General features: G+C 45.4%; 2 protein-coding genes across 3 annotated transcripts in view; both read left to right on the forward strand.

Moving 5' to 3' along the window:
* The first annotated feature begins 6,716 nt into the window (after window positions 1-6,716).
* Window positions 6,717-13,957, forward strand: DDX59 (DEAD-box helicase 59). The gene is made up of 7 exons (XM_069968997.1): window positions 6,717-8,728; window positions 9,245-9,412; window positions 9,952-10,041; window positions 11,404-11,655; window positions 12,707-12,859; window positions 13,308-13,436; window positions 13,545-13,957. Exons 1-7 carry the CDS (start codon window positions 6,917-6,919, stop codon window positions 13,803-13,805), a joined length of 2,865 nt encoding a protein of 954 aa, XP_069825098.1. The 5' UTR covers window positions 6,717-6,916; the 3' UTR covers window positions 13,806-13,957.
* Window positions 13,958-16,438: 2,481 nt separating this feature from the next.
* Window positions 16,439-23,783, forward strand: part of KIF14 (kinesin family member 14) — a 37,706-nt gene continuing 30,361 nt past the window's right edge. For both annotated transcript variants that reach the window (XM_069968998.1, XM_069968999.1), the window contains exons 1-7: window positions 16,439-16,509; window positions 17,767-18,635; window positions 19,641-19,895; window positions 20,790-20,874; window positions 22,012-22,110; window positions 22,666-22,718; window positions 23,615-23,645. In XM_069968998.1, coding sequence (XP_069825099.1) covers window positions 17,890-18,635; window positions 19,641-19,895; window positions 20,790-20,874; window positions 22,012-22,110; window positions 22,666-22,718; window positions 23,615-23,645 — 1,269 coding nt within the window. In that variant the 5' untranslated portion in view covers window positions 16,439-16,509; window positions 17,767-17,889. The remainder of the gene's footprint in view (window positions 16,510-17,766; window positions 18,636-19,640; window positions 19,896-20,789; window positions 20,875-22,011; window positions 22,111-22,665; window positions 22,719-23,614; window positions 23,646-23,783) is intronic.

The following is a 23,783-nucleotide window of genomic DNA, read 5'->3' on the forward strand; positions in this document are numbered from 1 at the left end:
TATGTACAAGTCCCCCAAAGGGACTTACAATGTATAAAAAAAAAGTTAAAATCACTAACACACTACCCCAAAACCCCTCCCCCAATAAAAGTTTAAATCACCCCCCATCCCATTATATAAATAAAACATATAAAAATAAATAAATAAACATATTATATACCGTAGCGTGCGTAATTGTCCGATCTATTAAAATATAACAAGTGTCATTGTGAACGGTGAACGGCGTAGACAAAAAGAGGGGAAAAAGTAAGCGGATTATCGATTTTATGTTACATTATATATAAAAAAAAAATAATAAAAAGTGATCAAAACGTTCGATCTTCACAAATATGGTATTAATAAAAACTAGAGATCATGGCGGAAAAAATGACACCCCATACAGCCTCATAGGTGGAAAAATAAAACTGTTATAAGTGTCACAATAGGCCCATTTTATTAATAATTAATTGCCAAAAAAAGGATTTCATTAAAAAAAGGATATATAACATTAGAGAATCTGTGTAATCTGCATATGGTTGTGTTCGGACTGACCTATAGAGTAATAGTATCATGTCGCTTTTCACCTATTTATATCTTCATAAATAATATTTTTGGGATTCCATCATACATGTTATGGTAAAATGAAAGACGCCATTACACAGTACAACTATTCCTGTAACAAATAAGCACTTACATGGCCTTGTAGATAGAAAACTGAAAGTGCTAGAGCTCTTAGAAGGGGAGGAGGGAAAAACGAAAGCGCAAAGATCAAAATTTGTTCGGTCCACTGGGTCATTTTGGGCCTGGTCCTCAAAGGGTTAATGGAGATGTCACCACGAAGTGGTGAGGAGTGAAGCCGGCCACCAGTGGTGCGGCATCAAGGTAAATGAGTAAGATTTTTTATTTTTTTTTAGCTCAGCCTGAGCACTTATAACACCAGGCGACATCCTTTAGAAGAAGATAGCGGATGTCGGTGGAAGATTATTATGTAACACCTGTGACCCTTCAGCTGTTGCAGCACAACAATTCCCACTACACTTTGGCTGTCCAGGCATGATGGGATTTGTAGTTTTGCAACAGCTGGAGGGCCGAAGGTTTAACACCTGTGGTCTAAGGGACTCATTTTTGTAGGGGATCTGCTCAGGGGTTCATATTTATTTAGGAAATCAAGTGTGGAGCTGTAGTTATGGGTCTGTGTGTCTAGGAAGTTTTTGGGCATATTTGTTTAGGATGTTATTCCAGGGGGGGGGGTCTGTATTTAGGAGGTTATATCTGGGGGTCTGTAATTGTTTAGGAGGTTATTTCTGGGGTCTGTATTTATTTAGGAGGTTATTTCTGGGGGTCTGTATTTAGGAGGTTATTTCTGGGGGCTGTATATATTTAGGAGGTTATTTCTGGGGGTCTGTATTTATTTAGGAGGTTATTTCTGGGGGTCTGTATTTATTTAGGAGGTTATTTCTGGGGGTCTGTATTTATTTAGGAGGTTATTTCTGGGGGTCTGTATTTAGGAGGTTATTTCTGGGGGCTGTATATATTTAGGAGGTTATTTCTGGGGGTCTGTATTTAGGAGGTTATTTCTGGGGGCTGTATATATTTAGGAGGTTATTTCTGGGGGTCTGTATTTATTTAGGAGGTTATTTCTGGGGGTCTGTATTTATTTAGGAGGTTATTTCTGGGGGTCTGTATTTATTTAGGTGGTTATTTCTGGGGGGCTGTATTTAGGAGCTTATTTCTGGGGGTCTGTATTTAGGAGCTTATTTCTGGGGGTCTGTATTTAGGAGCTTATTTCTGGGGGTCTGTATTTAGGAGCTTATTTCTGGGGGCTGTATATGTTTAGGAGGTTATTTCTGGGGTCTGTATTTATTTAGGAGGGTATTTCTGGGGGTCTGTATTTAGGAGGTTATTTCTGGGGGGTCTGTATTTATTTAGGAGGTTATTTCTGGGGGGCTGTATTTATGAAGGAGGTTATTTCTGGGGGCTGTATATGTTTAGGAGGTTATTTCTGAGGGTCTGTATTTGTTTAGGAGGTTTATTTATGGGTGGTCTCTATTTGTTTATGGGGGTTTATTATTGGGTCTGTCTGTATCTATTCTGAGGTTTGGTCTGGGGTCGCTATTTCTTTGGTCTGCTATACAAGCTATGGGTGGCTGCAAAAACAAATGGTCAGCGATACCTGAGCAGCCGACTCTGAAGTTTTAATAAGTCATGATGAAAGTCTGGGACGGATGGAGAAGAGAAGAAAAGAGGCCATCTACAATGAGGGAGGATGACACCTGTGAGTCATTGGATTTATAGAGGATTTGTCGCCTCTCCTGACATGTCTGGCTTAGTAAATACTTTCACAAAGGTCTCAGTGTAGTCAAGAAGTAACAACTGTGTGTGACCAAGGCTTTGTCAGAGGATAGAATACCGGCACAGACGGATACTGTCAGCAATGGTTTTACTAGAGGAACGGTAGCACTTCATTGTCAGTGATAGCACAGAAAGGTAATCCTCACTATAGGCACAGGCTAGAAAGGTGCTGGTGGGGACCCTAAAACAGCCAGGACCTATGGTGGATATAATCTGCCACTGATCCCTGTAAAGAACAGTCTAGAAATATAGAGAGACATCACATATTCAGCATAGAGCACAGGCCAGAAATGAAGAAAATCTCTGTTTCACACCTTAAAGGGAACCTGTCACCAAGGCAGTGCTAGGATGGAGCCTTGATGGATGCCAACAGTGAGGAGGTGGTGTGGGATCCAGTGGAGGGCCAGGTTTGTGACACTAAGGGATGAAAGAGACTCTAGAAGGCGAGCAGCAGATCGCTGGCCACTTGGTGGGGGCAGAAACCAGAATGTAGGTGCTCTAAAAGAAAGTTGAATGAGAAGTTGGAGGACAGTTCAAGGTAGACATGTTTTTCCAAGAACTTTTGAAGGGTAGTACGGACTAGAAATTAAAGGGGTTATCCAGCGCTACAAAAACATGGCCAGTTTGCTCCAGAGACAGCATTACTCTAATCTCCAGTTTGGGTGGGGTTTTGCAATTCAGTTCCATTGAAGTGAATTGAACTTAAAGGAAAAGTCAGGCGAAAATTTCTATTAAAGTATTGTATTGCCCCCCAAAAGTTATACAAATCACCAATATACACTTATTTCGGGAAATGCTTATAAAGTGCTTTTTTCTCTGCACTTACTAGTGCATCATGGCTTCACTTCCTGGATAACATGGTGATGTCACTTCCTGGATAACAGGGTGATGTCACTTCCTGGATAACACGGTGATGTCACTTCCTGGATAACATGGTGATGTCACTTCCTGGATAACATGGTGATGTCACTTCCTGGATAAAATGGTGATGTCACTTCCTAGATAAAATGGTGATGTCACTTCCTGGATAACATGGTGATGTCACTTCCTGGATAAAATGGTGATGTCACGACCCGACTCCCAGAGCTGTGTGGGCTGTGGCTGCTGGAGAGGATGATGGCAGAGGGATGCTCAGCGTCCCTCCAGTGCCCTGTGTCCCTTAGTGTCCCCCTGCCATCATCCTCTCCAGCAGCCACAGCCCACACAGCTCTGGGAGTCGGGTCGTGACATCACCATTTTATCCAGGAAGTAACATCACCATTTTATCTAGGAAGTGACATCACCATGTTATCCAGGAAGTGACATCACCATGCTATCCAGGAAGTGACATCACCATGTTATCCAGGAAGTGACATCACTATGTTATCCAGGAAGTGACATCACCATGTTATCCAGGAAGTGACATCACCATGTTATCCAGGAAGTGACATCACCATGTTATCCAGGAAGTGACATCACCATGTTATCCAGGAAGTGACATCACTATGTTATCCAGGAAGTGACATCACCATGTTATCCAGGAATTGAAGCCTTGATGCAGTAGTAAGTGCAGAGAAAAAACGCACTTTATAAGCGTTTCCCGTAATAAGTGTATATTGGGGACTTGTATAACTTTTGGTGGGCAATACAATACTTAAAAAAAAATTTTCACTGGACTTCTCCTTTAATTGCAAACCACGCCTAAACTGGAGACAAGAGTCGTGCTGTCTCTGGAAGAAAGTGGCCATGTTTTTGTAGCGCCGGATAACCCCTTTAAAGTGATATTGTCACTCTGTTGTAACAGATGACGATCTCAGCAGCATGAGGCCCAGTGGCTGATGTACATAACACAGGTGTTGATGTGATGTCGCTAGAGGGAGGTCCAATCCTAATGATCTAATGAAGGAGAGGGGTCTCAATGGCTGAGAAGCCCCGCCTCTGTGACACTGTCCACCGATGATCAGAAGCATTTTTGCACATAACCCCCCCCCCCTCATCTATAACCAAAGTACTTGTGCAACATACAGCAGTCTCTGTGCCTCGTGCAGCTGAGATTGTCACCTGTTCCAACAAGGCTTGAAGAAAAGGGAGGTTCAGCACCACCAATGGTCCCTTAATTTACCAGTAGTGGATGGATACACTGGGGGAGATTTATCAAACATGGTGTAAAGTGAAACAGGCCCAGTTGCCCCTAGCAACCAATCAGATTCCACCTTTCATTCCTCACAGACTCTTTGGAAAATGAAAGGTGGAATCTGATTGGTTGCTAGGGGCAACTGGGCCTGTTTCACTTTACACCATGTTTGATAAATCTCCCCCTACTCTTTTTATCATTTGTTCATAGAACGGATACCTTAAACGGATAGCAAAATTGTGATATGAACCTAGCCTAACAAACAAAAAACATCATGTATGGCGTATAATATTATCCCTATTGACGCTTAGCTAACATCCGGACCCACCATTTCTGAGCCAATTTTGCCATTTATATTTATATATTGCCGTTTATAAAGGCCCCCCTTTCACTTGGTGGCCGAAACGCGTTGCGATTTATATAATAAATCTGTTTTATGGACTATACCACGTCAATCTGTGGTTTACTCTGCACCAGCGCCCGTTACAAGCCGGGATTTCCACGGTCCTTTACTACCTTCTTCTATATTACTGACTGCACAGTGTAGACCTCCTCCTAATATCTCCATTCTACTATATTACAGACTGCAGAGTGTGGACCTTCTCCTCACATCCCAACTGTACTATATTACTGACTGCAGAGTGTAGACCTCCCCCTAACATCTCCACTGTACTATGATACTGACTGCAGAGTGTAGACCTCCTCCTAACATCTCCACTGTACTATGATACTCACTGCAGAGTGTAGACCTCCTAACATCTCCATTCTTCTATATTACTGACTGCAGAGTGTAGACCTCCTCCTAACATCTCCCCTGTACTATATTACTGACTTCAGAGTGTAGACCTCCTCCTAACATCTCCATTCTTCTATATTACTGACTGCAGAGTGTAGACCTCCTCCTAAAATCTCCATTCTGCTGTATTACAGACTGCACAGTGTAGACCTCCTCCAAATATCTCCATTCTACTATATTACAGACTGCAGAGTGTGGACTTTCTCCTCACATCTCTACTGTACTATATTACTGATTGCAGAGTGTAGACCTCCTCCTAACATCTCCACTGTACTATATTACTCACTGCAGAGTGTAGACCTCCTCCTAACATCTCCATTCTTCTATATTACTGACTGCAGAGTGTGGACCTTCTCCTCACATCTCCACTGTACTATGTTACAGACTGCAGACCTCCTCCTAACATTTCCATTCTTCTATATTACTGACTGCAGAGTGTAGACCTCCTCCTAACATCTTCATTCTTTTATATTACTGACTGCAGAGTGTAGACCTCCTCCTAATATCTCCATTCTACTATATTACAGACTGCAGAGTGTAGACCTCCTCCTAAAATTTCCACTGTACTATGTTACAGACTGCAGAGTGCAGACCTCCTGCTAACATCTCCACTGTACTATATTACTGACTGCAGAGTGTAGACCTCCTCCTAACATCTCCATTCTTCTATATTACTGACTGCAGTGTAGATCTCCTCCTAACATTTTCATTCTACTATATTACAGACTGCAGATTGTAGACCTCCTCCTAAAATTTCCACTGTACTATGTTACAGACTGCAGAGTACAGACCTCCTCCTAAAATTTCCATTGTACTATATTACTGACTGCAGAGTGTAGACCTCCTCCTAACATCTCCATTCTTCTATATTACTGACTGCAGAGTGTGGACCTTCTCCTCACATCTCCACTGTACTATGTTACACACTGCAGACCTCCTCCTAACATCTCCATTCTTCTATATTACTGACAGCAGAGTGTGGACCTCCTCCTAACATCTCCACTGTACTATATTACTGACTGCAGAGTGTGGACCTCCTCCTAACATCTCAATTCTTCTATATTACTGACTGCAGAGTGTAGACCTCCTCCTAACATCTCCATTCTTCTATATTACTGACAGCAGAGTGTAGACCTCCTCCTAACATCTCCACTGTACTATATTACTGACTGCAGAGTGTGGACCTCCTCCTAACATCTCAATTCTTCTATATTACTGACTGCAGAGTGTAGACCTCCTCCTAACATCTCCATTCTTCTATATTACTGACAGCAGAGTGTAGACCTCCTCCTAACATCTCCACTGTACTATATTACTGACTGCATAGTGTAGACCTCCTCCTAACATCTCAATTCTTCTATATTACTGACTGCAGAGTGTAGACCTTCTCCTAACATCTCCATTCTACCTTGCTCTATACTGAACAGGCTAGAATACAGATTCCAGGCGAGGAATCTCCTTCTATCATCTCCATTCTAGTCCCCGCCCTACAGTTACTGAGACCCGGCCGCATGACGTACAGCCATGACGTCATTAGTGTGAGACGGAAGACTTGCCGACGCCCGCCCACCATGCTGAGTCTCTATAGTGATTGCTCTGCAGCACAGCGACCCCTGCTGACCGGAACCGGAGTTACTATAGAGGAATGACGGCGGATCACCGGGCGGCGGGGGAAGATGTTTGTACCGAGAGCGGTAAAGAGGCGACAGGAGAGCGGGGGAGCCGGGGGCAAGAGGAGGGGGACGGAGGCCGCGAGGTGTCAGTCTGCTGTCACTGATACTGCACCAGGGCCGCCATGTGCGGACTCCCGTGTGGCTCCTATGGTGCAGCCTGCTGTCACTAATGCCTCCCTGCCGGACCCCATCACTTCTCCACCCGGCTCCTGTCATGTCTCATCCCATCACCTGCCTGCAGCACAGGCCACCCCTCGTAATGCTGCAGCACAGGCCACCCCTCATAATGCTGCAGCACAGGCCACCCCTCATAATGCTGCAGCACATGCATCACCAGCTGAGTATGCAGCACATGCATCACCATCCGAGACTGCAGCACATGCATCACCATCTGTGACTGCAGCACGTGCATCACCATCTGTGACTGCAGCACGTGCATCACCATCTGTGACTGCAGCACGTGCATCACCATCTGTGACTGCAGCACGTGCATCACCATCTGTGACTGCAGCACGTGCATCACCAGCTGTGACTGCAGCACGTGCATCACCATCCGAGGCTGCAGCACGTGCATCACCATCCCAGGCTGCAGCAAATGCATCACCATCCGAGACTGCAGCACATGCATCGCCACCCGAGGCTCCAGAACATGCACCGCCATCTGAGTATGCAGCACAGGCATCGTCATCCGAGACTGCAGCAGATGCATCACCAGCTGAGTATGAAGCACATGCATCACCATCTGAGACTGCAGCACATGCATCGCCATCCGAGACTGCAGCACATGCATCATCAGCTGAGTATAAAGCACCTGCATCACCATCTGAGTATGCAGCACCATCCGAGACTGCATCACCAGCATCACTATCCGAGACTGCATCACCAGCATCACCATCCGAGTATGCAGCACATGCATCGCCATCCGAGATGGCAGCACCTGCATCACCACCAGAGACCGCAGCACATGCCTCACCATCTGCCTTAACAGAAGATGCAGAAATGCATGCATCATTGTCTTCTTCAGTGCAATCCAATCTTGCAACCCCATCTGGATGTACAGCATCATCTGCCCCTGTAGATGCATCATCTTTATCCTTATCTGCCCCAGCCTCTGCCTCTCCACCCCTCCTGCCTCATCCTGTACCTCCGCTTACTTCATCCCCACCACCTGCTTCTGATGAAGAGAATGAACCCATCAAATCCTACAGTAAACTCCAGCGCTGGCCCGTCCAGGGGGAACCGGCCTGTGTTATATGCGGGAGATATGGAGAATACATCTGTGACCGGACTGAGCATGATGTGTGTAGTCTGGAGTGTAAAGCCAAGGACATACTGCGGTGTACAGGGAAGACGTCTCCTGAGGATGCGGCGTCCTCTCAGCCATCAGTTACTATAACCTCAGGGAGCACGGCCGCAGATCTGTCACCTTATGCAGGGGACGTTGTGACGTTACCCCCTGTACATCATCCTATGACATCAGAGGCTTCACCCCCCAATGATACAACTTACACCTATAGAGAACACGAGTTCATCGCCCAGCTGGGACAGGATCAGATTAACCATTTGCGGCAGCAGCTCGGCCTCTCCGTCCAGGGTGGAGCGGTGTGCCGGCCCATTGTAGAGTTCGACCATTGTAACTTTCCTCCTACACTTTGCACAAACCTGAAGCGGTCGGGATACGAAGCTCCGACCCCCATCCAGATGCAGATGATCCCCGTGGGGCTGATGGGAAGAGACATCCTGGCAAGTGCCGACACTGGATCCGGGAAGACTGCGGCGTTCCTCCTTCCGGCTGTAGTCAGATGTATGGAACAGGTATTCCGTGTACACATGGGAATAAGACCACATGGAGACTAAGAGGGGATCTTCTCACATCATCTTACAGTCTATTGGTGTCTCCATTGTGTTTTATTCTTGGTTTTGCATGAAACTTTAAAGGGGTTGTCTAGGCCTAGAAGAACATGGCTGCTGGATTTCACAAACCGCACCACTCTTGTCCTTGGTTTGGGTGTGGGGTTTGTACCGCAGTTCCATTGAAGTGAATGGAGCCAAATTGTAATACCACACACAACCTGAAGACAGGGGTGGTGCTGTTTCTGCAAGAAAGTAGCAGTTTTTTTTTTCTAAAGATATAGTAGAACAAGATCCCCTCATCTGTGGGTGTAGGAGACAACTGATTTGTTCCCAACCTGTGACTCGAAAAATATTGCAATACTCCCAGCATTCCCCATTAGCAAGATACATTGGTGAAATTGTACTATTATAACGTATAGGACAATACATGTAGATACCAGGAAACTGGCCTCAACGTCTTGTATACATTATGTTTAGAAGGAAGCCCCGGCTGCACTTATTCTGACGCCCACGAGAGAGCTGGCCGTGCAGATCGAGAAACAGGCGCAGGAGCTGATGTTTAAGCTTCCCCAGATGAAGACGGCATTACTGGTAGGAGGGATGCCGCTCCCACCGCAACTGCATCGGCTGAGACAAAACGTGCAGGTAACCCAAGACCAGACCTGTGATCATACACCTGCCCTGTATCCTGTGCATAGGGGATAATTGTTATTAGACAACAAAGGGGCACTCTGACTCTGTTTAAAAATCTTGAGTCTTCCAGTACTTATCCCCTGTTGTATGTCCTGCAGGAAGTGGTGGATTCTTTCCAGTCTGACACAGTGCTCTCTGCTGCCACCTCTGTCCATGTCAGGAACTGTCCAGAACAGGAGAGGTTTTCTATGGGGATTTGCTACTGGTCTGGACAGTTCCTGACACGGACAGAGGTGGCAGCAGAGAGCACTGTGTCACACAGAATACACCACTTCCTGCAGGACATACATCAGCTAATAATTACTGGAAGACAAAAGAAAATGACAAATCTGTATAACTTACTGGCACCAGTTGATCTGAAAGAAAAAATAATCTGAGTACCCCTTTAAGCATAGGACGCAGTGATATTTAGTAAACTCTCCCCGGATTGAGTTGGATCTGTTATTCCATTGATTTTTGTGTAAGACTTTTTCTTCCTACAATCTTTTCAGCTTATTATTGCAACTCCTGGAAGACTTATAGAAATCATCAATCAGAATGCTGTAAACCTCAGAGAACTGAAGATCCTGATCCTGGACGAGGTAAGTGAATATCGGTACTCGCCCCACCGCCATCCGCCATATTTATTGTTCTGATATACACTCACCGGCCACTTTATTAGGTACATCTGTCCAACTGCACGTTACCACTTAATTTCTAATCAGCCAATCACATGGCGGCAACTCAGTGCATTTAGGCATGTACACATGGTCAAGACAATCTCCTGCAGTTCAAACCGAGCATCAGTATGGGGAAGAAAGGTGATTTGAGGGCCTTTGAACGTGGCATGGTTGTTGGTGCCAGAAGGGCTGGTCTGAGTATTTCAGAAACTGCTGATCTACTGGGATTTTCACGCACAACCATCTCTAGGGTTTACAGAGAATGGCCCGAAAAAGGAAAAACATCCAGTGAGCGGCAGTTCTGTGGGCGGAAATGCCTTGTTGATGCCAGAGGTCAGAGGAGAATGGGCAGACTGGTTCGAGCTGATAGAAAGGCAACAGTGACTCAAATAGCCAACCGTTACAACCAAGGTAGGCAGAAGAGCATCTCTCAACGCACAGTACGTCCAACTTTGAGGCAGATGGGCTACAGCAGCAGAAGACCACACCGGGTGCCACTCCGCTCAGCTAAGAACAGGGGTCATGGTGTGGGGAATATTTTCTTGGCACTCTTTGGGCCCCTTGGTACCAATTGAGCATCGTTGCATTGCCACAGCCTACCTGAGTACTGTTGCTGACCATGTCCATCCCTTTATGACCACAATGTACCCAACATCTGATGGCTACTTTCAGCAGGATAATGCGCCATGTCATAAAGCTAGAATCATCTCAGACCGTTTTCTTGAACATGACAATGAGTTCACTGTACTCAAATGGCCTCCACAGTCACCAGATCTCAATCCAATAGAGCATCTTTGGGATGTGGTGGAACGGGAGATTCGCATCATGGATGTGCAGCCAACAAATCTGCGGCAATTGTGTGATGCCATCATGTCAATATGGACCAAGATCTCTGAGGAAGCTTCCAGCACCTTGTTGAATCTATGCCAAGAAGAATTGAGGCAGTTCTGAAGGCAAAAGGGGGTCCAACCCGTTACTAGCATGGTGTACCTAATAAAGTGGCCGGTGAGTGTATATGAGCCACTCTTTCCTCCTCATAGGGATTTAGGGGGAGATTTATCAGACATGGTGTAAAGTGAAACTGGCTCAGTTGCCCCTAGCAACCAATCAGATTCCACCTTTCATTCCTCACAGACTCTTTGCAAAATGAAAGGTGGAATCTGATTGGTTGCTAGGGGCAACTGAGCCAGTCTCACTTTACACCATGTTTGATAAATCTCCCCCATAGAGTCTTATTGTGCAGAATGATGACGCTGATGTCAGACATACGTTCACTTTCTGCAGGCGGACACGATGCTGAAGATGGGGTTTCAGCAGCAAGTGCTTGAGGTTTTGGAACACACCCCGGTAGATCGCCAGACCGTGCTGGTGTCGGCCACCATTCCTGATGGTATTGAGAGGTTTTCCCAGCAGCTTCTGAGGGACCCGGTGCGGATAGCTGTCGGCGAGAAGAACCAGCCGTGCGCCAATGTCCGTCAGATTGTACTGTGGGTGGAGGAGCCGTCCAAGAAGAAGAAGCTATTTGAGATCCTGAATGTAAGTGTGCCCACTGTGCCTGGGCATTCTTCACATCTCGTAGGGTTATCTGTGTCTATGGATAGTATAGATAGGATAGCTAATAAGTAGTGTTGAGCAGATCTGTCAATCTGTTCGGGTTCGGCGATTTAAGGTGCTATTCCACGGGCCGATGGGGGCCTGATCAATAATGTAAATGAGCGCCGATCTGCTAGATCGGCGCTCGTTTACTGGGCCTATTCCACGTCCCAATAATCGTTTAGCAAGGGCTGCAGGGACATCCTTGCTGATGTCCTTGCAGCACTTGTTTTAAACACCATATATTACCTACACATGTTGCAGGTCTTCTCCTGCGCTCTTTCTTCCTCCCGGTCCCGTGTGCAGCAGCAGCTTCAGTGCGGCCTGCCTTAGCCGACAGACCTCTCAGCCAATCACAGGCTGCGGCGGTCCCAACCAGTGATTGCCTGAGCGGTCTGTCAGCTAAGACAGGCTGCACCGAAGCTGCTGCTGCACACGGGACCGGGAGGAAGAAGGAGAAGACCTGCAACATGCTTAGGTAATGTATGGTGCTTGTGAAATTGTCGGTCGCCGCTGCACATCGCTATTCCACACGGCGATGAGCGGTCGGTGTCTGATGATTTTAGCTTTGCACCTTAATAAACAATCAGCCGATGACACGATCATCAGCTGATCGTTGCCTCAATTCCATGGAACGATAATCGGCCGATTTAAACGATTATCGCTCCGTGGAATAGGCCCCTTACTCCAAGCCTGAACGCTCAGCATTTGATTCCCCGCCACTACAGAAGTTGGATGCTGCCAGGAAAACATCTAAACGGCTGTATCCATGTTTTCCAGGACTAGGGCGGTATCCAACAAATGTCAAATATTTTTCCCTTGCATTAGGGATGGGAAGGCTGCGGTCCTCCAGCTCTTGCAAAACTACAATTCCCATCATGCCTGGACAGCCAAAGCTAAAGCTTTGAGGCATGATGGGAATTGTAGTTTTGCAATAGCTGGAGGGTCGCAGCTTCCCCATCCCTTCCTTATGTGACACTTTTTCTCTCGATAGGACTCAAAGCTTTTCCAGCCTCCTATACTGGTGTTTGTGGATTGCCGTCTGGGTGCGGATTTACTCAGCGAAGCCATCCATAAGATTACTGAATTACAGTGTGTGGCAATTCATTCAGAAAAGTCCCAGTCAGAAAGGACTAAGATACTACAGGTAAAGTGATGGAGATGAACACTTACCATTGAATGGTGGAAGGTGACTTCTTTAAAGGGGGGAAAAGTTTTTACTTTAAAATCAACTGGTGTCAAAAAGGCATATAATATTTGTAATTTACTTATATTCAAAAATCTCCAGTCTTCCAGTACTTATCAGCTGCTGTATGTCCTGCGGGAAGTTGTGTATTCTTTTTAGTCTGACACAGTGCTCTCTGCTGCCACCTCTGTCCATGTTAGGAACTGTGCAGAGCAGGAGAGGTTTTCTATAGGGATTTGCTACTGCTCTGGACAGTTTGACATGGATAGAGATGGCAGCACTAGAAACAATACACCACTTTCTGCAGGACATACAGCAGCTAATAAGTACTGGAAGACTTGAGATTTTTGAAGAGAACATTTTCGCTGTAGAACTCCTTTAAGTACCATATGTCCCTCTCTTCCTAAAGGGATTACTGCAAGGGCGGTATGATGTTGTGGTCAGCACCGGAGTCCTGGGCAGAGGTCTGGACTTGGTTCATGTAAAGTTGGTTGTAAACTTTGACATGCCGTCAAGTATGGATGAATACGTCCACCAGGTGAGTACAGGGATGTTGGCAACATAGTAAAATACGCAGCTCGGTTCAGTTTCCATGTGGATATGATTTGCTGTGTAAGACTTCGCTGATCTCCTGTTTTCTTCCAAGATTGGCAGAGCAGGAAGGCTGGGTCACCGAGGAACGGCCATTACATTTATCAACAAAAACAACAAGCACCTCTTCTGGGATCTGGTGAAGCGAGTGCAGCCGACAGGGTCGCTGCTCCCCCCGCAGTTGCTGAACTCACCCTATGTCCAGGAGCAGAAGCGGCAGGAACAGAGGAAGCATCAGGACGACAACAAGATGGTGACCGGAGACCAGATCCTCAACCTCATCCGGAAACATGACAAAAAGAAACCGCGCAAGTGATGCACCTGCTCGCTATCCGGACACTGTGTGACTTCTATACAAAGGACTTCTTTCTGTTCCCCTGCATTTTGGGAAATTTTTGCAAATATTTTTCTCTCATTTTCGAGAGTTTTTCACTGATGTAATGAATAAAGCCTCAGGGTTCTTTGTTAGGGTTGTATATACTGGATGTAACACACATGCTTTGTCGCCATGGGGGATATTGTGCTGATAGGAGGCAGGTAGTGCATTGTCCTCCTCTTTTAATAGAAATTATTCATATGGCCAGGTGAGCACACGTATCGGTGGTCTGAGGGAGATCGTCTCTCTGACATGTGTGGAGACCTTTATATGTGTTTTTTTCTTCACATGCACTGAGGACTGGGAGCATGTAAGCAATGTGGAGTAGTCAGTGCCTGTATCAGTGTAGAGGGGAGGATGGGTAACACTTTATGACCACCTTCACTTCAATTCTTCACCTTCTTCCATGTCCCACAATGCAAGTTAAAAACATAGAAGATTGTTAGCAGAAAAAGCCCCCCCCCCCCCCCCCCCCCGCTCCATCTAGTCATCTGCTCTTTTAGTATTTTTGTTTTCTTATTATCTTAGCATAGATATATGTATATACCAGGCAGGTTACATTCAGTGATTGTAAATTTACCAACCACATCTGCTGGAAGTTTGTTCCAGGCATGTACTACTCTTTCAGTATAATAATATTTTCTCACGTTGCTTCTGATCTTTCCCCCAGTAACCTCTCACTGTTTCCTCTTGTTCTTGTGTTCATTTTCTTCCCCCTGTAACATATATAAAGGTTTCCATCATGTCCCCCCTTTCCCTTCTTCCCCCTGTAACATATATAAAGGTTTCCATCATGTCCCCCCTTTCCCTTCTTCCCCCTGTAACATATATAAAGGTTTCCATCATGTCCCCCCTTTCCCTTCTTCCCCCTGTAACATATATAAAGGTTTCCATCATGTCCCCCCTTTCCCTTCTTCCCCCTCTAACATATATAAAGGTTTCCATCATGTCCCCCCTTTCCCTTCTTCCCCCTCTAACATATATAAAGGTTTCCATCATGTCCCCCCTTTCCCTTCTTCCCCCTGTAACATATATAAAGGTTTCCATTATGTCCCCCCTTTCCCTTCTTCCTCCAGACTATACAGATTCAAGTCCTTAAGTCTTTAGGATTGAGGAATTGGACAGAGTAAAACATACAAGAAAGTCTCCTAATTTATATGCCAAGTGGCTGTCATCAAAAAACATGATAGAGATGTATAGAAATGTCATAGAGATGTATCAGTAGGTTTGCTCGGTTTGGGGTGAGCCATTGCTGGAATGAGCTGGCAGCAGTGTGAGCTTAGCGTCTTCATTCCCGGCTTCATGTCACATGTCTGAGGAGGTATCCGCTCACTCTTATAGACACAGTGGCATCTCACTTTTGGGAAATACACAGCTGTGGATCTCTCACTGCTGGAGTCTCAGCACCTGGACCCTTTTGATGTCTTTGTGATAAACCTAGTGCTTTACACAAAGTACCTTTTAAAAGGTGAAAAAAATGTATATATTCTTTTAATCAACAGGTTTGTAATTTACTTCTATATAAAAATCTCCAGTCTTCCAGTACTTATCAGCTGCTGTGTGTCCTGCAGGAAGTCGTGTATTCTCTCCATTCTGACACAGTGCTCGCTGCTGCCACCTCTGTCCATGTCAGGAACTGTCCAGAGCAGTAGCAAATGCCCATAGAAAACCTCTCCTGCTCTGGACAGTTCCTGACATGGACAGAGGTGGCAGCAGAGAGCACTGTGTCAGACCACTCCCTGCAGGACATACAGCAGCTGATAAGTACTGTAAGACTTGAGATTTTTCAATAGAAGTCAATTACAAATCTATATAACTTTCTGACACCAGTTGATTTAAAAGAAAAGTTTTTTCGTCAGAGTATCCCTTTAAATGTGTATGTCATATGGAATAAGAACAATATCAAAATCTTATAACTTTCAGTGAAAGGATACTTGTCATACACTCTTTTATGCTGATTTTGCGGGAAAAAAAGAGAACTTTTTTGAAGGACATAAGTTCAGGTATGGGGAGCAGAAGTGCATTATGGGAATTGTAGTTTTGCAGCAGCTGGAGCTCTATCCCATTAGCTCTGTGTGGATTTGTTGAGGCTTGAAGTAAATAATTGACTTTGAATGTTATATTTACACCAAATATACAGAGCAGTGTTGCAATGGAACATATAATGCAGACAATACACAGCTTATGTTCGCTATAAACGGAGTCTCAGCTGTGGCTGAATAACCACAGCCGTTTTGCCCTTAACAAAAATGGCCGACATCCGCTCCATTACCTGCGTGGTGCGTGTGACGTCAGCAGGAAGACGACAGCCATTCCACCAATCAGAATGTGTCTGAATAACCACAGCCGTTTTGCCCTTAACAAAAATGGCCGACATCCGCTCCATTACCTGCGTGGTGCGTGTGACGTCAGCAGGAAGACGTGACAGCCATTCCACCAATCAGAATGTGTCTGAATAACCACAGCCGTTTTGCCCTTAACAAAAGTGGCCGCCATCCGCTCCATTACCTGCGTGTTGCGTGTGACGTCAGCAGGAAGACGTGACAGCCATTCCACCAATCAGAATGAACGGAGGGGAATTCGAAATGAATCGCCAGCTGGCAAACGGAAGCGAGACGGGGGATGCAGCTACGGATAAATACAGGTACCCCCTCCCCGTGCTGGTGGTACAGTCTGCGCCTAGATCGGGCGCAATGCTTCCTGAGTCCGATCAGACCGCTCAGGATCAGTCAGTATAATGATACGCGCTGTTTCTGCGCCTGTTTCCTAGCCTGTAGCTATAGTATGGCAGTGCTCTCCTGCTGGGGAGCTCTTTCTCTTAAAGGGGTATAACACCTTTAAGGAGTTCAGCTCTGGAGAGCATACTATGATTATGTATCCATTAATAATTTAATTCAGCATGCTACAGGATGATTACAATGTGTTCCAGCAATAAACATGGAATCTGACAAGTGGGTCCCTGTATGTCAGGGATGGGGAACCTCCTGCTTTCCAGCTGTTGCAAAACTACAATTCCCATCATGCCTGGACAGCCTTTGGCTGTCCAGGCATGATGGGAATTGTAGTTTTGCAACTGTAGGGGTCCGGAGATTCCCGTTCCCTGCTGTATGTTATGTAGTGGAGGCTGCTGGGTAGATCACAGACCTGTTATGGCGCCCCCTGTTGTATTGTATAGTATTAATCTTTGATATTCTTGTCCAGACGCTGCAGAATAACCAAATGATCCCCTTATAAGTCCGTGGGATTCGTCGTCTGACAGGTCAGAGACTTAGAAACATAGAAAAAAAATTTCTTCCAGAAACAGCGCCCTCTGCTCTTCAGTTTAGGTGCGGTATTGCATCTCGGTTCCATTAAAGTGAATGGGGACCAGTTGTAATACCCCACACAACCTGAAGACCAATGGTGGCGCTGTTTTGGTAAGTTTTCCAGGTTGTAGTTTTGCACCAGGTCATAGGACACCGGTGTGATGATCACAGACCCCACAGTACCAATAAATCTTCCCTATCTAAGGGCCCTATAACACGGGATTAAGATCGTGCGAAAAATCGTTCGTATTTAAACTATAATCGTTCTGTGTAATTGCAGGCAACAATCTATAAAATCGTTTGTATGTCGCTGATCGTTGATTTAGATCTGAACCTAAAATTATCGTTACTCGTTCGCTGTAATTCCGCATTCGTTCACTAATCGTTTAGTGTAATTGCACATTGTCCATTGTTTTGCTGGGATCAGAAGGAATAAACGATTATAGTAACAATCGTAACTAACGATTATCGTTCTGTGTAATATGGTCGACGATTTCAGGTTAACAATAAACAATCTCGTTTATCGTTAGTCGTTAATCGTTAAAAATCGTTCCATGTAATTGGACCCTAAGTGTTGGCGACTTTCTCTCTTTCAGAATGATGGCGTCCTTGCTGTTCCCTCTCCATTCTAAGGAGATGTGATTTTATTTTTTTTTTTTTTTTCACTATTAAAAGTTACAGTAAAACTTTTTAAAGTGGTGATAAAACTTTTTGGGGAGATGTCGCACAGGACGCCCCATCTCGCTCCTATCAAGGAGATAAACAGAACGTACGTCGTTTCCGCCTGTAAGAACGTCCGGCCTCCTGCCAACCTGAAGCTGCAGAGGAGGGAGACGATGGCGAAGGGTTCTCCGCAGGTGGAGCAGCAGCCGGGTCAGGAGGAATCGGAGAAGCGTCTGACTTTACAGAGACGGCCCAGGACCGGATCCATAGAGAAGGACGAGGCCGAGAAGAACGCCAAGGAAGCCATGACGCCTAAAGAGACCGAGCCCAGGACTAGAGTGATTGGTGGACGGCCACTCCAGCCGAAACTTCTCATGGGACAGAGAGCGGGAAACCTGCAGGGGGGCGGATCAGCTGATCCCGGGAAGGGTCAAGGCTTAAAGAATGAATCGGATAAAAGTGGCCGCAGCTTGGGCCAAGAAGCCGCCAAGACACCGGGGGCCAAAAGCGGAACCTTGGAGAGGCAGAAGACACCCAAGAGCGGGACGGCTGGTCTGATGAGATCGGCCTCAACCCGGGAAATAAAGAGCCCAGTGGTCACCCCAAAACGTCCAGTCGGAACCCTGCCCGAGGCCTACAGGAAGGCGTCATCTCTGGTCGGTCAGGCTGACAAGAGTCGGGAATCCGGCAATCCAGCTGAGGATGAGACCAGCAGTTATCATGTGACCAACATGGACGACAGTCACAAGGCTCAGAACTGTGCGGTGACCGTAGCGGTGAGAGTCCGACCGTTCAGTGCCAGGTTAGTAGGACGCCCACCTCACATGGTAATGTTCTCCTGTTCTCCTCTTCAAGGGAATTTAAAGTGGTTTCTGGTATTTTTAAACTAAAATTGCACAGGGGCAGGGAATGGGGTGACCCAAAAAATTCCACTTGCCCCTATCCCAAATACCCCCCGATATTGCTTGTTGCTATTCTAGCGTCTCTGCTGCATTGGCGTCCCTGTACATGGATCATGTGACACTGCAGCCAATCACTGACCTCTGTGGTCATATGCAGAAAAAACATGGAGGTCTGAGATTGGTTGCAGTGTCACGTGATCCATGTACGGGCATGTACATCATTGCAGCAGTTGGAAATAGTAGTTTGTTTTTGTTTTGTAAACACAATAATGCCTCACTCTCATAAAAAACGTCCCACGGACATGTCCTGATTTGTCAGGGTTTAAGTGCAGAGACCATTCACCCTGTACCTGGGAGAAGAGCCTGAATATGTGCTTCTCTCCCTGGCTCACTGCTCCGTTTGATTCCTGGGGCTCACCATAGTACACTCATACAGCACAGCTGGGACAGAGCATATGGTATGGCAGCTTTTGGCCACCAGGGGGAGCTCACCACAGTACACTCGTACAGCACAGCAGGGACAGCGTACAGTATGGCAGCAGGTGACGGGATAACAGCAGTCTGTGTGCAGTTCTACATCTGGCAGTAGGGGACAATGGAGATGACGGCAGTCAACGGGCCTCTTGATGCTTTGCCTGCACATTTACAAGTGACAGCCGCGGAAGGGAACACCGGGGTTGGCGGCAGGTGGTGGTCTTCATGTCCTGCATGCAGCTGCTCTGCAACAGACAGTGAAGCTTTAGCTTTGGCTGTCCAGGCATGATGGGAGTTGTAGTTCTGCCACATTTCCCATGACAGGTGTGTGAGCTACACAAGGATAAGAAGCATCATGTTACTTTGCCATTGACTTGTCATCTTGTCGCTTTTTATGCTTTGATCGACCACAATGTGTTTTACTCTCCCAGGGAGATGAATGAGGAGGCGGCCCGGGTGGTCTTTATGAACGGACAGGAGACGGTGGTCCAGCATCCAGACTCCAGGCAGAACCACACCTTTCTCTATGACTTTTCTTTTTCATCGTTCGCCAAATCCGATCCCAACTACGCAAGTCAGGAAAAGGTGTACGAGAAGCTGGCGGCCCCCCTGCTGGACTGGTCACTGCTGGGATACAACACCTGCCTGTTCGCCTATGGTCAGACTGGATCTGGGAAGTCCTATACGTAGGTGTACAACCTCCTGTGGGGCAGGGTTATCATTGTGCTCAAATACAGAGGGCTAAGAATTTGTCTTAAAGGGATTATACAGGCTTAGAAAAACATGGCCACTTTCTTCTAGAAACAGCACCTCTCTTGTCCTCAGATTGGATATGGGTTTTGCAGCTCAGTTCCATTGAAGTGAATGGAGTTGAATTGGTGGTGCTGTTTGTGCAAGAGAATAGCGGTGTTTTTCTAATTCTTGATAACCCCTTTAAGCCGGCCATACACTTTAACCTGCCAAATGAATTGGAATTGACTAACTGTGTGATATGTATGGGGGTCTTTCTAATTCCCCCCTCCCCTCTCCTTTTGTCCTTGTTGAGATAAGCTGCTGATGGAGGAGTCTGGAATCGGATTTCTCTACTTAGGACACATGGACACTCCAGCAGTGGGCATGTCTATCAGGAAAGAGCCTAACAAGTGTTTAACTGACATATATCTTATCTGTATGGTCAGGGAACATCACCTGGGGTTGTAAATACATGAATATCTGCTTCTGTTGTCTGGTATGATTTTCTTTGGGGGGTCTGACCCCTGACACTTCCACTGATCACCTGATTGAGGAAGCTGTGGCTGCAGACCCCTCATTATTCACCAGGTACAGCTCCATACATTGTGGATTGGCTTCTCCTGGTACTGCAGCTCAGTATCATTGAGCTTATCTGCACTTAGTTGCAGAACCAGGTGCGGCCACTACACTGCGTATGGAGCTGTACCTCGTAAACAGTGGAGTGCCTGCAGCACTCATTAGGGTGCCGCTCCCCTTTAGTAAGCTAATCATCAGGGGTGCTTGGTATCAGATGCCCACCGATCTGGGGTTGATTGTCTATGCTAAGAATACTTTCTTTTCTCTTGCAGTATGATGGGTTTTGGTGAAGAGCCAGGAATTATCCCCAGATTTTGTGAGCGTCTGTTCTCCCAGATTCAGACCGTGAAACAGAAGGTACAGGAATCCATCTTACATTAGTTACTTTACTAACTTTACGGTGAGTTCCATAACTTAGGATGACTCTCCAGGTCCAGTGACATTGCTTTGCAGTCACTTTAAAGGGGTATTCCACATAAGCAACTTTTGATTTGTTGCTGCCCATGGTGAGACTAACAATTCCTTCCATACTAGTTATTACCTGTTCAGTCTCCTTCTCCCAGTTCTAAGCTGCTGCTTTCTGCTGAAGACACAAAAATCTGTGTGTGAGCTTTTCTCTCTGTCTCCCCCTCCCTTCTGAGACAGCTGATGTAAACAAGTCTCTGGCAGGCTTTATCTGTAACATTGTAGCTGCTTTGTAATGCTGGGAGGAATAATCACAGTGAGTTTATTAGCAACTTGACCTCAGAATAATCCTTCCAGCATTTCAAAGAAGCTAAAATGTTGCAGATAAAGCCTGCCGGGGACTTGTTTACATCAGCCGTCTCAGAAGGGAGGAGGGAGGAGGGGGAGATGAAGAGAAAAGCTCACACACAGGTTTTTGTGTCTTCAGCAGAAAGCAGCAGCTCAGAACTGGGGGAAGGAGACTGAAAAGATAATAACAAGTATAGAAGGAATTGTTAGGCAGCATAGGCAGCAACTTATCAAAAGTTATGTGTGAGTGGAATACCCCTTTAGGCTGGGTTCACACTACGTATATTTCAGTCAGTATTGTGGTCCTCATATTGCAACCAAAACCAGGAGTGGATTAAAAACACAGAAAGGATCTGTTCATACAATGCTGAAATTGAGTGGATGGCCGCCATATAACAGTAAATAACGGCCATTATTTCAATATAACAGCCGTTGTTTTAAAATAACAGCAAATATTTGCCATTAAATGGCGGCCATCCACTCAATCTTACCATTATGTGAACAGAGCCTTTCTGTGTTTTCAATCCACTCCTGGTTTTGGTTGCAATATGAGGACCACAATACTGACTGAAATATACGTAGTGTGAACCCAGCCTCAAGGATTTCAGTACTCAGCATTACTCATTGTAATCTATGATCCCCTGATGCTTTATTAGATGCCTTGATGTAGGTTATTATTACTGAGGATCTCTTATAATACTAATATATAGGACATCATTGTAATCTCTCTGTTCTGCACAGGTCTCCTTCCATTTGGAGATGAGCTACTTTGAGGTCTACAATGAGAAGATACACGACCTTCTGGTTTTTAAGGCCGATAATGGACAGAAGAAACAACCGGTAAGCGTCTTCCCGGTTCTGTCCACACCCCCTTCCGCTCTATTATATATCTGGATTCTTCTCATTCATGCCATTACTGATTCATCACATCATAATAATTCATAGCACATCAGTTCTGGTGCAGGATGACAATTACCGACAGCCGCCCTCCAGCAGTAATGGCCGGGATCAGAGAAAACTCCCAGCCATATATCCTGCAATTGAAGGGGCTATCCAGCGTTAGAAAAACATGGCCACTTTCTTCCAGAGACAGCACCACTCTTGTTTTCAGTTTGGTTGGGGTTTTGTAACTCAGTTCCACTGAAGTGAATGGAGATTAACTGCAAACCGCACCTGAACAGGAGACAAGAGCGGTGCTGTCTCTAGGAGAAAGTGGCCATATTTTTCTAACACTGGAGAACCCCTTTAAAGAATTTGCTAATATTTTAAACGTATTTAGTTTGCTTCAGAAAGTGAAAATATATATAAGTGTAGTCCTATCGCTTTAGGTTCACTTGTGTTTTACCTAATTTTAATATCATTATTATGTCTTTAACCATCGTTTTCTACTGACAGCTCAAAGTCCGGGAACATCCGCTGCTGGGCCCATATGTAGAAGAACTGTCTACGTAAGTAGTAGCTCACACGGTAGGAAGAGTCTTTTCTATTAAACTGTACCTGTCACCAAAAAAACAAACTTTGACATGTCAGAGAAACGTGTCAAAGGTTTTAATCTGTAGAAAAAAGTCTTTTAGGGTGGGTTCACACTGCGCTTTTGCAATCAGTTTAACCGATCAGTTTTTTTTTTTACGGTCAAAAAAGTAGTGTCAACAGTATTTTATTGTGCGTAAAAAAAAAAAAAAAAAACATCCATTTTGATCCGTTTTTTTATATAATGGAAGTCAATGGAAAAACCAGTCGAAAACGGATGCACTCAAATGCAAAAAACGGATCAGTTAAACGGATGCTGAAAACGCAGTGTGAACCTAGCCTAAGACGGCACATCTGTGTCTAGGGTGGTGCTCGCAGTAAGAAAAAATTCCAACAATATTTTAAAAGTTCATTCTCGGCACTCACCATAATGCTTCATAATTTTTATTGTAGAGAAAAGCCAATCAAAAAATATACAACGGCAACAGGACGTTTCGGCGTCAAGCCTTCCTCTACTGTTTTAATTGGTCCGGGTGTCAGTGTTCACACCCGTACCGATCGAAAGAACAAACCAGGAGAAGTCCCCACACAACCTATTCCTTTCCCGGCTCTGTGTCATGGGAGGAGATGGCTGCATAATGATAGTTTATGGGGCATGTCTCTTCACACTGTACCGTCCTCACCCCACTCATTCCTCTAATTGGTCCCAGTCTGAACACTCAGACCCTGACCGATAAAAACTTTTGACATGTCAAAAATATTTTCTGGTGACGTGTACATTTTCAATCCTGAGGTACTATCCTGGGTGCGTTACTAGTTCTAATTCTTTTTGTAAATTTAGCATTTTTCTTTTTCTTTTTCTTTTTTTTTTCAGGAATGTTGTTTCTTCTTTTCAAGACATTCAGGTAAGTGTTGCCGCTTTCTCAGGGATCAGCGTGTTTAGCTTATAGCAGGGCCCTAGCGGAATGCGATTCATTTATATTTGTCTGCCATATACTCCGTATAGTTACTAAATACAAATTTTTTTCAATTTCCATTTTGTT

Source organism: Dendropsophus ebraccatus, chromosome 4 (assembly GCF_027789765.1).
Source record: "Dendropsophus ebraccatus isolate aDenEbr1 chromosome 4, aDenEbr1.pat, whole genome shotgun sequence".
NCBI classification, from domain to species: Eukaryota; Metazoa; Chordata; class Amphibia; order Anura; family Hylidae; genus Dendropsophus; species Dendropsophus ebraccatus.

Coding starts and splice junctions, on each gene's coding strand:
- DDX59 (XM_069968997.1), top strand. CDS start 6,917: ATGTTTGTACCGAGAGCGGTAAAGAGGCGACAGGAGAGCGGGGGAGCC. Junction 8,729..9,244: donor TAGTCAGATGTATGGAACAG/GTATTCCGTGTA, acceptor CATTATGTTTAG/AAGGAAGCCCCGGCTGCACT. Junction 11,656..12,706: donor AGCTATTTGAGATCCTGAAT/GTAAGTGTGCCC, acceptor TTCTCTCGATAG/GACTCAAAGCTTTTCCAGCC.